Raw genomic sequence first — 17,828 nt, 5'->3', positions numbered from 1 at the left:
AACAGATAAATAGATAATAGATTAAATAAACAAAGTCAAATCCAGAGGGCCAATATCACTACAGAGCTTAAAACTAATTCTTTGTGCTGGATCCACAGAAGGGAATGGGCCTACTTTTCCCAGCTGTCACCAGAGAAAGGAAGTGCATGCCTTGAACAGCTTTGTTAAATTGAAGAGCTTGAGTTTGAGGAAAGGCCAAGGATAAAGGAAGGTCTTCCCCTCCACACTGTCATGTCTCAATATGCCTCTGTCTCCAATTTCATGTCTTTTCTGTGGAAAGGCTTTCTGCCTCTCTCGCTGTGGAAACAGCCACCTCAAAGTACCCAGTCCCCAGCCTCTTACATTGGATTTTTATTAATATGCCCTATGCACAGCTCATGGGCTTTGGTGTGTCAGCTAACTGGAAAAAAGTGATTTAAGTGGATATATCGTATCAAGGTGTCTTGCCAAAAGGGTTGTGATCACTTTGATGTTTAGTTAAAAAGACCCCCAAACACCCTCCCCCTCCAAGGCCCCAGTTATATATTGGGCTCTATATTGGCAGGCTACAGCCATCACTTGCATGAACACTGAACACTACACGTGAATTACCTTCACTGCTTTCAGTAATGCAAGCAATTTCCTGAGCAAATCTCTTTTCAGTATGGCTGAAAATACAACTGCCATGCCCCGAACACATCAAAAAGACAATCTTAGTCACAACATGCCACAGAGGGAATTTTGTTTTCCTCAACAACTTTCTGCCTTCCTCTAAATCCCATCTTTCTCTTTTGTAATCCAATTCCACTATTTTTTGTCTTATCTTTTTCTTTGCAACAACCTTTCAGGCACTTAAGGACTGCTATGTTCACATTCTGACTTCATAGTTTTATTTTAAGCTGAACCAATCCAATTTACTCTGTCTGTCTTCCTAGGATGTTTTTTACAAATTTTGTACTGTGCTCATAGCTCTCCAATGCTTTCCACCTTCATCAGAGTAGCAATGTACACAAAAGAACCAAGTACCTACTACGTTATCCAGGGGCATATCAACCCACAGGAAAGAGAGCAAAAAGGATTACTTCAGGTCTTGTGAATTCTCCTCTTGATCCTTATTTCAGTATGGTATTTGCCTTCTCAAGGCCCTGTTAACCCATGTTCAACATGTTCTTTCCCCTTAATCACCAAACCTCTCCTGGAAAGCTGCTCTCTAACAATCACTCTGGTTCATGACTCATGAAGAATCTCCTCCAAGCATGTTATGTTCCACTAAGGGAGAACTGCAGGTGACAGGAGGTTCTTTTAAAGCAGATGGTCTCTAGGACAGAATCAAGCCAAATGAGGCAAAGAGAGAGAACCGTTTATTGGTAATGAAAAGGGTGATGCCCAGCTAAAGAAGAGTAGGAAAGATAGAAAAGGAGGAACGAGAAGGAAAAATAATGGTGGGGAGAAGAGAGAATGGGGAGACAGAGAGAAAAAGTGTGCATTACCACCAGGACTTTGGAGTGCGCCATTGACGTCCACGTGTCTGGGGCATGTGCACGCTGCCTTGCCGAGGAGCCTGCACAGCTCCTGGGCAGGCACAGCTGCCACAGCCACGGGACTGGGCACAAGGTGAGTGGGGATCAGGCAGGAGCTCCAGAACCCTGGACAGGGTTGCAGCAGGGATGGTGGTGACAGGCTGGACTGGTGACACGGGGCTGGAAGCAGGTGGCTCAGGCAGGAACCTGGGCAGGAACGCAGAGGTGATGAGGTGACAAGTGCTGGCTGGAGCAGGTGAGGAAGATGTAAGTGGTAGGACAGGACACAGGAGGTGGTCAACAGGTGTCCAGCCAGCAAGAAGGAGAGAGAGTGAGCGAGAGCAAGCAAAATGAGCAAGGGCAAAAAGCAGCTTGAGATGCAGTTACTTTTATATTCCCCAGCTCCTCCCAAGGTCTGCTCACTGGCAGGAGACCACTGGCCAAGTTGAAGTCCCTTGGTGGACACCTTTGCCACCCGATTGGAGAACCTCTCTGGAGGACACAGTGTCCTTGGTGGCCTCCTGCTGACTTTCATGTCAGACATGAAATGGCTGTCAGGCAAAGTCTTCCTAGAGACAGGGCTTTCCTCCATCTTCTCCTAGCTGCCTCCTGCAAGTGGCACATGTGCAGCCCTTCCCCCATATACCTCTGGTCAAACAATGTTGAGACAAAAATCAAAATTAATCTGGTTCCTCACAGCATAGCACGTTGTATTTTTCCTTGTTGAATTTGGTCAGCATTTTTCTGTCAGTTCTCTGCTTCGAAACACATATGAATTCATACTCTGCCTTCCAAGACACTAGCTGTTCTTTTGAGCTTTGTTGTCTATCGCTAAAATAAATTTACCTTTGATCTGAGCTAGTAAAAACATCAAACAGAGCTGGCAAAGATACTAGTGGTTATCAGTTACAGTGCAACTCAAGAAAGACTGCCCACCAATTGGAAAATAAAATCTATATACAAACCCATTGCATTGGCACACCACATCCATAAATACCCCTCTCTTTCATGCACCTACCCCCTGAATGCTCCTGTCTCTTCCTCTTCTCAATCTCCCCAAGGAGTTCCAGTATAAAGCATCTCAAGCACCTCACTCAGCCTCCCCCTTTCAGCAGCAGCAGCAGGCAAGACTGAAGTGATGGGAGCAACTGTTACCATCTTCCCTAAGTCCAGCAAAACCAAGGCAGGCATTCAGAAAATTATATATTTCAAACCAGTCCGGGCATCCAGTCAACATGGGAGCGTGTATCGCATAGCACACATACAAGATATATACCATGGATACACATACAGCAGTGTGTTAGGAAGAATTGGAAAGGGTTTACTGCAGAGAACAGATACAAAGCAACTCTGTGTAGTAACAGAAATATCACAATTGGCTCCATCTTGGTCTATAATTTAGAAAAGTGTCAACAGCTACTTTTATGTAAGTTCAGTCTCTACAATCCTCACAGCCTGGTTTTCTCACCGTGGTAGTATGAACATCAGGATTTTCTTCATGACTGAACAGGAATGTTCTAGTTTGGTCTGAACTTACCATATTCAAAGGGTGAGTACATTTGTGTGCTGACATACTGTGCTCATATTTCAAGAATCTTTGTACACAGAATTTCTAGTATGTTATATGTGATCTCTGGCAGCAAAATTTTTTTGCAAGTGTAAGCCAAGAAAAAAATTATCCTTATGAAGCTGCTGGAATGTAAACTTATCTAGGGGAACAAATATGTCCTTCATTGAAACTGATTATAAACCAGCCAAGAAATAACTGAATTGGCAGAACTGCAGGTACAGCAGCGTTTAGATCAAAGACAAAGAGGAAGAGTCAGAAGTGACTGATACTAATAACCTTTTACTCTGGATGAGCCACAGCCAGGCCAGATTCACAAGCAGTTTCGATGAGAATTTTCTCATCAGTTCCATGCCCCACAAATCCTTGTATCCCTCAACACTCAACCCAAAATATATGATAGAAGTATCTTTGACTAAATGTTTTAGTTTGCATATTAAAGAGCTTATATCTGACACGCTTAAAGTAAGCTCACACAACTGAAGCTGGCTGCTGGAAGTGCGGTCTCTTCCAAGTGTAAATAGAAGTCTGATGAGAAATAAATGCATGCTTAAAAGTAGTGATAAGCATATAAAATGTCTTCCTTATGATTCTTTACCTAGCATTTATTTCTAAATAGAAATATGGGAATTAACTGGTCCATCAGCAATTAAACTGACTGAAATAGTAGGGGGTTTTCAGCAGGTCTTATTCTTCTTCCTGCTTTAGATCTGATGCATAGTTAAGATTCTAAAATACAAATAATTATTTTCTACATTCTGCATTAGTCTCCACAAAAAAGTGAAAAAGTTAATGCAAAAAGTAAGGGCTACTGCTGAATCAAGAAATGTAGTATACAAGTAAGAGCGAAAAAGCAAAGTATAGTCATGATGTAATTACATAATGCACCATTTGAAAAGAAGTAATTTTAAACTAATCTGCAAAAACTATGTTATTTCTCTATGGTATATACTCTTGTTGAGATGATAGGGAGAACTAGAAGTCATTCAAAAAAAGAGTGCAAAATGAGGCGTGTTTACCTTTACAACCACCAGTTGAAAATCAGCTGCAAAGTTTACATTATTTTTGCCCATTTACTGAACACATCATTAAAGTACACTGCTTTTTCTTCTTTAATCACTTGCATAGTTGAAAATCTGACACTTATATGACATCATTGATGCCCACACTAGATAAGAATTCTGCTTCTCTTTTCTGAACAGGAGGAAATTAGAGAAGCAGAAGGATGGAGAAAACCAAACTGGAGAGCACAGGACAGTCAATGCTTCTGTTCATACAGTGCACCGTGAAATTCAGGTTAAGTTGTGGATACGCAAGTGCAATTAGGTGTTATGCAGAAAAGCATCAAATGGCTGACAATGATGCATTTTAATTCTTCTTTAGGAAAAAATGTGCCTGGAATTTACTTCATTGCCTGTAGCTCCATTAAAAGGTACTGCACATCTTTTTCATTAGAATCATTAAAATCAAGGGATTGATTTGTCAGCCAACTTCCCAGCTAAGACCTCATTCTCCCCTGTTCCCACCACCCCTGCAGGTCATGGAGCATCAGCAGCAGAACTTCATCAACAGAAACAGTGCTCAGGAAAAAGAGTGAGAAGCTGATTTAAAATGGGACGGAGCACTGATCCATGCAGCTTACCTGATTAAGAGAATAGAGATGTCAGGTTGATGGCAGAAACAAAACAGCATTTTCGATGGGACTAGGCTGTCATTAAAATGATATAACTAAAATTCAGGAGAAATCAATTGTGCGAAGGAAGTAAAAGTTTTTAACTGTCTTCCCATGGCACGCATGGTTTTCCAGTTCAGCCTTAGAACAAGGAGAAAACCAGAGAACAGAAATCTAAAGAAGCTCCATGCCTACTGGGTTAGCAAGCAACAGCTGTATTGTAATAAAAGCAGTCAGTACTTTTTCCTATCCTACGCATTAAACTCCAAGTAGAAACACTACTAATCTCAGATTTAAGGCTTAAGACACATGAAGCTGTCTGACCTTGGAGGTGGGCCAGATGTCTACAGCTAATACACAAGTCCCTGCTGCCATCAGCTCAAACATTACCTTTTTTAAAAAAGTAATTTTAAGACATAAATTCTTAATGTTAAATGCAGACAGTCAGCATCTAAAATTGTTGTTTTTTTCCTAATGTTCTCGGATTTTCCTAATGTGTGCTTTCAAAGAAAAACGTTAACAGCTTCAGAAAGACACACAGGGCTCATACTTCAAATCAGGTAACACCTTGTTCTCATGTATCTAAATACTTTTATGCAGGCTGCTAATCAAAAGGCATAACAGCCTTGAACTTGCTGGATGCCCCAAAACATAACTTCAAGAGATTTGTGGAAACCCTTGATGGTTCATTTCTCAGGGATTTTTTTCATTTGTTTTTATTGCAAGATAAATTGTTTTATTGCAAGGTAAGAATCAGATGCTGAATAACTTCTCACCAAATCATTCAAAGGTGCTTCTTGCAAACTCATTTTTTAAAATCTTGCATGCTAGCATCTGAACTCACTACTGTGTTGCAACAATCCAGTATTTTTTTGATCCTTGAAATACTCCTGTATCTGGATTCCTGGAATTAAATAATTTGCAATAATCGATCATAATAATCTGTTTTACTTCTATTTGTTTGCTGTTGGAAAAGGAAGAGAAGGGAAAAAAGAGAAGGGGATTCAAGTGTTTTCAGGTGTTCTCTGACTACCGGTATCTAAGTATGCTGAAACTTTGTCCTAGCACGAACTAGAAGAACTCCTACTAATTGCTGGTTCTGCCACTTACATAATTTCATTTCCCATTGAAATAAACCACCAAGGCAAATGTGATGCTTTTAAGCTTAAAAGTTCAGAAGTTCCTCAAAATACCATTCAGTATCACTGCCCTCCAGATGACACTCAAAACTAGATGACTACAATTAAGCATACATCATACAACAGCTAACATGACAAAGAAGAAGTCAGATTATTTTTTAATAAAACATAATATAGATGACACAAGGACCTCATTTACATATTGACCCCACAATTCTATTGTGTCAGATTTCAACCATTTGTATCATAAGTATGATTGCACTCCATATGCCACTCACCCAAGCAACTACAAAACAACTTTTATGGACTTTAACAGTTGTAGCTACATCTCCTTCTAAATGTAGAAATACATTTTTGCATAGAATTACACAGTCTACTCCAGAGGACCTCGCTTGTGTCCTGAGAGCACTGCAGAGGCATTACTGTGGGGTGTTAATGAAGCACCAGCTTGTTTATGTAGCAACCTTCAGCAATGAAAGATGGAAGCCTATGCTTGACCCTGTGTTTGCTTCCCACGGTTCTTTGTAATTAGCTTATATACATACATACACATATATATATATATATTTATATGCATTTAAATTGAATTATGTCTCATCTATTTTCTCCAGTCTGGAAGAGGAAAATAGAGACATTTGCCTATCCTTTCCTCATTAGAGGAAGAGAATCCTCTCAGTGTATTAACATGTTGAAAATACTTCCATCAGTCTTTCTCTCTTCGTACTGCCTTCCCAAGCTGGCTCAGACACCAAGATAATGAGGGGCGACAGCACAGACTCTGTGACACCCATCCTGAGGTGATAACTGAGGATTAACACCAGTTAACCTGCTTCCAAGCAGTGACATTAATTCAGTGCAAGTCGTGGAATTCTGTGCAATTCACAGACAGCTTTTACACATTGTATCAAACACCGTCTTCATACCTAGTGATGTGAATTCTGGAGTTAAAGAGCACCTGTAAGAAATCCTTATGCACCTCAGATTTATCCTGAAAAGCATCCCAGTGAACTTACTTGGATGGATACTGCAAACCAAGAAGGGCCCTAAGACACATGTAGATATATAATTTTTTTTTTTTTTTTTTAAATAAGAGATGGAATGAGAAAAACTCACTGAGCACCTACAAGTGTCTGCATACTGTGAAGATGGCTCTAGGTCTAGATGAACCATTTCTAAATTTATCTGGTGTTTTTCCCAATGAACAGCTACTCCATAAAATGCAGCTCTAAATGTACATTTACATATACAATTAAAAATATTTTTTAATGTCTCAGATTGCAAGTCTTCACATTTCCATTGTCAGGCTGGGCAGGCATTTTACTTTATAGTAAGGTTAAATCTCAGTTAGTTATACCATGTACATATATTTCCACAAACAAATGAAAAAATAACTGTAAAGTTGAAAAATTAATCTATCTCCCAGGTAATAACCCTTTTTATAAGTTTCACTGAATTAATTATGTCCAATATCAAACTATGTTGTACAAAGAGATTCCCAGTGCAACTAAATGACAGCAATGAAGAACAACACAGGAAGAATCCAATTAACAATAATACCTAGCAATAAACATTTTGACCTTCTAACTTCTCCTATATTTATTAATAAGGTTTAAGCAAAGCTAAGAGAAAAATCAGTAAATAATGATGATCTTAACCAACTCTTACTATATTCTTTGTGCTGAAAGAGTACCGGGGATTGCCAACATACAGGCGTAGTTAAACCACGCTGACGTTTTCTGCCCTCAGTAATTATTCAGTAACCAGCCACCTCTGGTACCAGCTTTTTCATCCTCCAAAATTTTAAAGTAAGCTGAGAATTGCCATGTAAGCAGCAGCCATGACAGAGCAAAACTAAATGAACTACCACTCTTACCTTCACACACAGGGCAGCACTCCCCGGGGACCTTGACGGGGTTCAGGCAGCTCTGTCCGCAGGCCGTGGCCACGCAGTGCGGGTTCCCATTGATGCACTGGCAGAAGGTGCAGTCGTCCTCGCGCCAGCGGTCTCCGTGAGCTTGGATCTGGCCATTGGCATAGCAGCCAGCAGGGTTATTGACTGGATAAAGTGGGTCTGAAAGGAGAGCAATTGCAAGAGAAGATTGCAAGTGTGTTTTAATTCTTGTTTAGATTTATTGTTTTTGTTCCTTGGGACAAAATGGTTCTTGGATCTATTGATTCTTTTCTTGTACCAACACTTCTAAATGACCCCCTGGAATGACTCACGTCAGCACTGCAACACTCTTTTACACTATGAGCAAAGATGAGGCCTCTGGCACATTTGTTGCTGGAACAGGAAGAGTGCCTGGAGATATACTACCTTTTTGAACAGGGTCAGTTTTCAATTTCATTTCAGTTGAAGTTTTTGCCCTTTAAAAGCCACAAGTCCCACTTACCTGCTAGCAATCAAATTAAGATCTGGGTATTTAATTAACAGAATTTTAGGGAGCATACTTTGTGTAAGATTTCTCCTCAAGTTCCATGCATATGCTAACCCATTACTTGAAATAAAAGCAGATTTTACTCTTCAGAAATAATAGTAGTCCAGAGATGTGGCAAGTTGCACTGATATTAATGGTTAAAAAGATATTTATGTGTATATATATATATATTATGTGAATGTATACAACTTATCATGATGGCTAATAAAAGGTAACTGTCAGGCTCAAAAATGAAGTATCTGAGAATGCACAGTAAGTCAGGTTTGCAAAGCAAGCAATACTACAAATTACATATTAAAGCAAATCTAATAGATTAAAAGCAATAAATATACCTGAAAACATCTTTTTTAGCAGACATCAAAGCAGCACAAGCAATTTATTATACGTTAATTTTCTAGGAGTGTTAAGATGGAAGGACTTGGGAGAAATAAGTTGTCCTATCTGAAGGAAAAAAAGGATTGAATGAAACTTGGATTATTTATTTGAACATTCATCAGTCCCCTTTGGAAGGAAGGCAATGAATTTTGAATGTAGGATAAAACCTGTAGCAGTGCCAGTAGCTGTTGTCTTATTCTAAGCCACTTTATGACACTCCAAACATTTGGAGTGAAATGGCACATAATGTCATCCCTATCCTGAGCTGTACTGATATTCAGAATTTTAGTAAAATTCTGATTAAGCCCCAAACCAGATGGTTGTGAAAATAAGGCATTTAAAAATTAAAATGCTTCCTAAATTCTTAACTTTGCACCTTTCATGCTTTAGGATGATCTTGCATCTATAAATAAATTGTTTGACCTAGCCAAAAATCAAATCATACACAAAGAAATGAAGTGAGTTTTATCATTCAACTTATGTACAGGATGCTGATTGACAGAGGAATACAGAAAAGGCACAGAAAATGCATACAAGACTTGTGCTACTTGCAATAGTTTTCTATGCAATTTAAAGCACAAAGTTCCTGACCTTAAAAGGTCAGTAGTGTTTGAAGTTATAAATTGAGTCCAGCAAATTACATCTCCTAACGCTGATATAATAGCCTACAGAACTTTGAGAAAGAACTCCTCTTGCAGTCAAGTCAAGAAAGGCTTTTTGTGCCTTTAGTACTTGCCATTTTAGAATTCTTGGAGAAAAAAAGCTTTATACTTCTTGATATTTCTATAACCAAGTAAATATTTGTAGGAAGCAACTAATCACCTTGACAACAAATCGTGAAATACTCAACAGAAGAAGAGCAGGTAGAAAAAATGCCACTTCAACAACTAGAAAAGCATGAATGGGTGGGTTGATATGTTCTGCCCATTTAAAATACTTGACCTTGTTAATTTAGGTGTCAGCTTTACCAAAGTTATTTAAAAGGGGACCAGAGCCACCTTTTTTTGTCTTTTTTTTTTTTCTTTTCTTCAGTGTTTAAAGAAACCTGGACAATTATAATATGTTAAAGGAGCCAGTTGTCTAGGCCCACTTAAAAGAACGCTACTAAATCAAGAGGGATTTCTAATAAAAACCACCATGTATCTTACTGTGCAATTGCTCAGAATTCAGAAGTCAGGCTTCCTTCATTTAGTGCCATAACCCCTATCAGAAGAATACACAACAGAAAGAAGCAAACTATATGGCACCAGGTGGTTTGATGAAGGACCCTGTAACTTGGCATTAAGCCACAGTCATTACTAGAAAAAAAGACTCTTTATATAATTATATAACTTTATCATTTTTATTCTTACTAAGGACCTGTCTTAAGAAATTTCCGGTGCAGACTAATACATGCCAAGTTAGAAACCTGAAATGCAATGTTATCAGGTTTACTTTCTAGTCTGATTCAAATGTTGCAAAAATGGAGAAATCAAATTTTATTGTGGTATGATGATATGACAGGGCAATTTACTGATAAAAAATAAGGTAGCTGAATACTGAAATCAAAGAGGATAAAGGACATATCTAGATCTGCAAGTCCAATATGGAAAATCAGCACCCATATCTGAATATGACAGAGAGGACAGATGGAGCAGATATATAGATACATTATTTATATAACTATATATATTGTTACAATGATTTCATAATGCCATATCTTGGAATATTCACATATGAGAAAAAGTAGTGATTATAGGAAATGAACCCAAGAAATTTTATATATTCTATAGTCAGTAGCTCATACAGCAATGGCTTGAGGAGGCGATCTGCATTTGCTTGGGAGCAGATTCACCCTACCAGACATGCCTTCTCTGGACCTCTAGAGTTTTTCAATCTGTCATTAAATGACAGTATAGCATGGGTTCTTGCTCTTGTGTTTTTTTTTTTTTTTTTTTTTTTCTCTAGTTTGTTGTTGTTGTTTCCCCACCCTTACAGCATGCAGACTCTTGTAAGTGTTGGTGCAACTGCACCAGGAAAGACCAAAAATCTAGGATCCTGCCTTCAAGTATACTCAGAAATGGATGTCTAGGCCAGGTCTTAAACTCAGGGCAAACATGGATTAGTATTTCTCTGGATGACTTAAACCTACAAGACTTGAATACATGAATTTCAGTTTCTCTACACATGATCTCCATGTATCAACCTGATACAAACTTACACTAAAATATACACCAAAATATTAAAAAAAATTATAATTACTCTTTTAAAATGACTTCCTAACTTACCCACCTGATAATTTACTATCCATATTTTGGGTTTAAATCTCTGAAGCTTTCAGTAGCTTATAGGAAAACAAGCCATTTTTCACCAGATCCTGTGCTGAATGAGAAGGTCCAGCTCTTACAGCTGCCTCTATTAGAAGTATTTTTTATGGGGTACTTTACTTTCTAATTCTTCTGGGAATAAAACATGACTATAATGGATCTTCTGGTTTAAATCTCCTGCAAAGAGCTACAGGAATAATGATATTAAGAAGACTGCAAAGTGTTTAAAATTCACAGTAATTACTAGATTCCTCTCTTCTGAGGAGAAGATTTCAGATTTCCAGGTGATTTCACTCATTGAGAAGATATTCCTATGCCCACATTTAAACAAAGGGACTAGAAATGCTTCACAGACCTTTTGATTACCTGGTGGCCATAACCTGACCCTCACTGAGGCAAGAGCCAAGCGTACAGCACCACCCTTGTCTTCCTCTGCCGGAATCCTGCTTGTATTCTGGTAGAAGATGCCTCCAGTACTTTCTAATATAAGCGAGAGGGTCCATGTGCAATGTCCCAGAGACCCCTTTATAGGACTGTAGGCCTAGCAAGGCTCTCAGCAGAGCAAAGGAGGAAGAGAAAAACATTGACATCAGATTGCTGCCCCATTGCTTTGCTGTAATTGGAGAGGAAAGAAGTTGCACTAGTCTAGCTGAGCAGAATAAGAAGGTAGCAAAGCAATCAAAATTTGTCTCAGGGCCACAACTGCAGCTCTGGAGATGGCTGTCTAAATGTCTGTGCAGAAATCAGAAACAGCTGTTTACATCATTTGTCAAGAAGGCTCCCCCAAAAAGCACTGCGAACTTGACAACGTCTAAGATACAGCGTCAAGGTCAGAGAAGACCTGCAAAGAACACGACAGCACATTCAGGCGCAGCAAAAATGTAGAAATAAACTGAGTTATGGAGGAATCTGCAAACTTCAGAAGAACAAAAGTCCTTGTTTGTTCATTTCCATTGAACAGGCAAGTAAAAAAAAAAAAAAAAAAGGCAGCAGAATTAAAAGCAGACAGGATTAAAAAGAGACTGTACCTTCACACACTGGGCAGCACTCTCCTTCTGGCACATAGTACCTGTCACAGTGTAGCTCACCACACTGGGCAGAGAAACAAATAGAGACTCCCCCTTGGCACCGACAAAATCGACAAGCATCCATCCGAAACATGTCTCCATCATAATATTCTATGCTGTTAAATATGCAAGTTGGCTTCACTTCTGAAAGAAAAAAAAAAAGAAAAAAGCATTTTACAGATAATGTTAAAACAGGAAATATTTAAGCTTATATTGCTACTGACAAAAACAGATATAAAAGAGACAGTTGATTTTTCTTTCATTTGGTAAACTAAAATTTCATTTTAAGAATGTGGTATATTTTATTTTCTGTTTCAACAATGGAAGAAAATAAAATGCTGTTCAAAATAACCTTCAGAGCAACTGTCTACAACTAAAAGTCCCAATTAAAAAAATTAAAATCCTGGGAAAAGGCTGCAGTGCCAGTTTTTCTTTGTAGGTGCTAAATATTTCTCATTCTCAATGAACCTGAAGCTACTTCAAATTTCATCTCATTAAACAGTATGTTTTTCTTCTTTAAATAGTCATAAAAAGTCAGTTTCTGATGTTTCTTAAGTGTAATCTTCCTCTCCGTAGGACTTGGTACTCAGGTGGATAAACTGCGCTAAAGCTATCCAATCGATAGGTTAAAAAAAACAAACCCAAAACAAAACCCGAACATTTTGTGACTGTATGATCTGTTATGCAGAACTGAACACTTCTTTTTTTCAAGCAACCTGGAGCTGTAATAGCCAGCTCACAACCATACTTCCTACAAAAAACCAGAAAACAAAACAACCCTCCAAAACCTCAATTGTAATAATAGCTACATGATCACTTCAGTGTTTCAAAAACATAAGTTGGGTATTTCTTGTATGCCTCCATCTACAGAAGAGCCTTCACATATAATTGAAGCCAAACTTTGTGGGAATCTAAGAGCCTCTTAAAATTTTGAAGTATTTTGGGAAGAACATAGCCCATTTACAGTCAAAAAAAAAGAAAGGAAAAAAAGATGCTAATTAAACCAATGAAACAGTCTGCAGATTTAATCAGCTTTTTTCTCACTATTATTAGTATTTTATAACAAAGAGATTTGGTTCCAGATTATGAAGAAGGTCTGCACATCATGTATACGTCATAAGGTCTTCATAAAGATTTTGACCTTGCAGTTACCCCACCTCCATCACCTATTGCCAGCAAAGCCCACTCAGTTCAACCAGCCAAAGTGATCCCTCCCCTTCCATGACACTGTGCAGCTCCAGGGCTGAATCACTACGATTCAAGACGCTGGAGAAAATACACTCCAAATTTATGTCCAACTATAGCACTCCACGTTAGTCATTAGGAAACCATGATTTCACAGTATCATCATTGTACTACTCAATGACTTAAGCCCCCTCCCTCTTCCCCACTTCAGAATAAAATTTTGGCCTCCTATGACACTAGCCCAAATTTTTTGAAAGCAGCCACCTGAAATACAGCAGTATCTAGTCCACCAGTCTGTTTTTTTCAGAAGCTGTAAATCTAGCAGTCTGAAAAAACAGAGGTTCTGCAAACAGGAAGCTATTTATTTCAGAAACATTATCAAATACTGTAGGTAAACCCAACATGTTTCATTGCATTTAAAGTAAACAGCAAAGAAAAGAAAGGACAATTGTCCGTGTTTCTGATTTCTGAAGAACAGATGGTAGAGATTATTTATTTACATGTGTAATGCCTAGCCACAGAGAGTTGAAAACTGTGCCCACTTTATGCTCAGGTTATTTTTCTTTTGCTTAGTGATCAATCTCACATGGGAGACAAAATACATTTCAACATTCAAAAAATCAGCATTTGCAGATTCCTTTCAATCCACCCCAATTCTCTTAACTTTTTGGAGCTAAGAACTTTACATCTGCGTTTCTCTTGACAATGACACAGGTTTTCTTTAAAACTCTAAAGCATTTCAAGTACTTCTTTCATCACATGCTTATACTGTGGTCCAGCCTTGAGTCATTTGAAATGACTGTAAAGCAATCATTAGATTTGAAGCTTGGAGCTTAGAGTTGAAGCTTGGAGGTATCCAATGTTTGATTTTTATATGCCTGTTCTGTCTTCAAGGTAGAAAGTAGAAAGCAGCATTAAAAACAAGAGCAAGAGGAGGAAATACCACTGTGTCCAGGAAAACAGCAATGACCTCATTAGAAAGCAATTCACATAAACAAACACTTGAGAAATATTTCAAGTTTATGCAGCTCAAGCTGTTGGTTTAAAAACCTTCTCAAAAAGGAAATGTGCCAACAAAACTCAAAAGGCCTTCCTTTAATCCATTTGCTTCTGGCTTCACTGTTTTGATCGCAGCTTTCCTGATTTTTACTGATTCCCCCATAACTGAACAGTAGAGATGAATTCCTGCCTCATTAGAAGCAGAAACATCATTTCCCACTATTTATCGTTATTTTCACATGTCCAAACAAGACTAGGCAAGTAACTGCAAATCCTGTAAGGTAACAGCATATTTTTTTCCCAAAATGAAAACCACTGCAGAATTTCACTACATGTGTATTTTTACCATACAGCCTCACAGTAAGTGCATATATCCAGATTAAACTATAGACCGAAGCCCTTGCATCCAGCCATGAGACAAGGATTACTTTTGTTAGAACCATCTGTAAGACTCCAGTCTTGAGACTGAGTCAAGGCAAAACAAGCATTAAAACAAAGAACTCTATCTTTATATATGCCAGGTGGAAACCTGGTGAAAGAGTGAGGAACACACAGTAAAATTATAATAATATAAAGAAATCGTAATAAAAATTATAATGATTTCTTCCACAACAATATGCTAAAAGATCTTTCAGTTCTCTCTTTTTTTTTTCCAAGTGTCCCTTTTATTGCCTGATTGAGCTAAGTATGACATTCACCAAGGGATAAAAGAACATAAAGCTAAAATAAATGCATCTTTTCCTAAATTCGTGAATTCACTGTTCTGCCAAAACAGAGAAAACTACAGGTTTGATTCTTCAAGCTTGTGTGTGTCATAAAGGAATTCAAAGTGCCAAAACTTCATAGTACAAAGTAGTTAAACATATCTGAGACTCCAAAATCCTGTTTGTGACGCAGACTACCACAAGAAAGCAATGGGCATGAGACAGGCCATGGGTTTGTGAACATAAATTCAGTGTCTGCTAGCTCTCAGATAACCCAGTGATACAAGATCAATCCAGTCCAAGCCCACCCATGAAAGAAGCCAGGATAGAGGGGATGGTCCCCAGAAAGATATAGGTTTTTTTCTGGCAGTGGAAGAACAAATGACATCTCTGCTTCTATATAAAGTCAAGCATGACTACAACTGACTTGATTTGGCATTAACGTTCCACAGGGTTAAAAGAAAACTAGTTCAGACACAATTTTAGCTCTACCGATCCCATGACCACAGCTTTTTTGTTCTGGGGGTGAGAGCCCAAAAAGGCTGCACTAAACCCACAGCCTCACACTACACAGCGATCATTTCTCAAACCTTTATCACCAGTCTGAACTGCAAAGGGACACAATCTGTTTTATCAAATTGGTTTTCAAAGGTATTTTACCTTCCACGTGTAAATCTAAATTAGTTCTATGGGCTGAACTACTCCAAAGTAAAACCTCTGTTATTGAGATTTCTGTAGTTTCCAAATACTTATGGTTTTCTTTAATTAGAGTCATGGAACAGCTCAGAAACACATGCAAGTTTGGCAAACCATCCTTTGCAAGGCAGCAGTTCCGCACACGGTTACACCAATCACATGAGATGCTTCAGGGCGTCAGCTCTCTGTAGGCAAGTTTGGGCATTTTCTTTTGTAGTATCAGAAATTCCACCTCTCCCAAACTGGAAGCAAAATTCAAAACAATTTTCTGTTGTTTAAAGGATTAAAAGGTTCATGATTCCAGGACTTCAGATGTTCCTTCAGTATAAAGAAGTATTTGTACCAGAGCCTTGGAAGGAACTCAGGTAAATGCTGTGGACTTTCTATTAAATAAAAAGGAAGGAAACTGATAAATTTGAATCCTTTGTCTGAATAAACAAAATACAGAAAAGCTTTCAATTTTTCAAAAGCTGAGCTGATAAGAGTTTAAAAAAAAGAGATTACATGTCATTAGAATTGGCCCATAACAATGTTATAGGACAACTGTAGGCTATTGTTTTCTTCCAAGCATATAAAAACAAGCTAGGTAGAAAGAAATATTTGGATTCTTACTCTTCAGGTTGTGCTGCTTAGTTTCCCTAAGCAGCATATTCCTTATTATTGCAGCATATTATATTGCAGCATATTGCCTGTTAACACAATTACAGGACTGCTCACAAAAAGGTCATCCAGAAAGAGAGAAACCCGAATTAAAATAAAACTGTACCTATTATTTGTAAATGAATGCATTTATTTATACAATTTCTTAAAAATATTTTCACAGCTTAAAGGAATGAAACACTATTTTGTGGCAACTGTAGTCTGCAAGAGAAATTAAAAGATACTTGAGATGCTGAATACAGCTGATACACCCCAGTCTTAATATTTTCTTTAAAACCACCAGTAATGGAGGAAATGCAACCTACTTATTAAACAATTCCACAGTTTTATTTACCGTAACAGCAAAAATCATGGAGGGGATAATTCAGGTTAGACACAAACAGCAAACAAATAGAAAGGAAGCTTCCTCTAAGCTTCATCACACTTCTCATCTTTGAGGTGTCATGTTCTAGTTTTTTCTCTCCTCCAGTATACAAATTTCTTGCTAAGAGGACTCATCCTCAGGACACCTCAGGGTATCCCTGCCTACATCCCCTCTTACAAATGAAATGTACACCTTTGTTTGATTGTTTCTGTGACTTTCTACAAGGCTATCCCTCTTCTTTCTTCTAGCTCCTTCTAGAAATAAAGCACTGCTGTTTTTTAACATCCTTCAGTCCTACTACAGGAAAATACCAGGACAACAAAGGAAGAGCTGGGGCCACAGAGGGTGGTGGCTATGCTCTAAAACCCCGCAACAGTGACAGTTTTTCTTGATGAAATTGCCAAACAATCCTTGGAAGCATTCTCCGTAACAGAGGAATGTGTTTAAATCCCAGTGGCTTCTGTCAGTCCATCACAGGAAAAAATACATGTTGTGATCAGGTCAGCCATAGGCATGTCAATAGGGCACAGACATCTGAAACAGCACCACTACTGGTGCTGGCACAGCCCACCGTGCATTGCCAGGACGTTTGTGAGAAGTCTCTAGTGCATGAGAGAAGTTAAGAATAGCGGGGGGTGGGAATCTCCAAACCTGTAACACAAGGTCGTGGTCTGGCGTTGTAATAGGCCTAGCCATGTCTTCCATGCTTTGAGAAAAATACTGAATTCTAACCTTGTCCTCCAACGTATTGGCAACTTTGTCCAAGTTTAAAAATCCAGCAGTATCTGAGCCAGAACATTATTGAAGATATTAGTCTACCAAGACAATTCACTTCAGCAAAAAACATTACTATTTCACCAAAGTAAACACTAGAAGTATATACTTAATTTTTAAGAAACTTTTAAACACAAACAGAACGACACCATTTGACATCTGCTATTCTTTGCATATATCATATAATTTCACAGCATCTTGTGTTTCATTAACCAACATGAAATAAGTAAAATAGATTTTGTCCACTTTTATTTAAAAAAATAACTGTTTTAAAAACGCAGTCTCTACTTCCCATTGATCAACCCTCCTGCTCCTAGTGAAACACTGTCGGGTTTTGAGCCTGGTTTTACATGCAGCTGTGGTCCTGATAATCCCTACCCTAT

At 38.3% G+C, this 17,828-nt stretch overlaps 1 protein-coding gene across 2 annotated transcripts in view; it reads right to left on the bottom strand.

The window, feature by feature from the left end:
* The window catches only part of CRIM1 (cysteine rich transmembrane BMP regulator 1), a 173,460-nt gene that overhangs the window by 42,379 nt on the left and 113,253 nt on the right, over positions 1 to 17,828 (bottom strand). For both annotated transcript variants that reach the window (XM_040058377.2, XM_040058379.1), the window contains exons 6-7: positions 12,025 to 12,207; positions 7,751 to 7,948 (exon numbers count right to left, since the gene is read on the bottom strand). In XM_040058377.2, coding sequence (XP_039914311.1) covers positions 7,751 to 7,948; positions 12,025 to 12,207 — 381 coding nt within the window. The remainder of the gene's footprint in view (positions 1 to 7,750; positions 7,949 to 12,024; positions 12,208 to 17,828) is intronic.

This window comes from Hirundo rustica, chromosome 3 (assembly GCF_015227805.2).
Source record: "Hirundo rustica isolate bHirRus1 chromosome 3, bHirRus1.pri.v3, whole genome shotgun sequence".
Classification (NCBI taxonomy): domain Eukaryota; kingdom Metazoa; phylum Chordata; class Aves; order Passeriformes; family Hirundinidae; genus Hirundo; species Hirundo rustica.
This window is presented reverse-complemented; position numbering and strand designations above follow the sequence as displayed.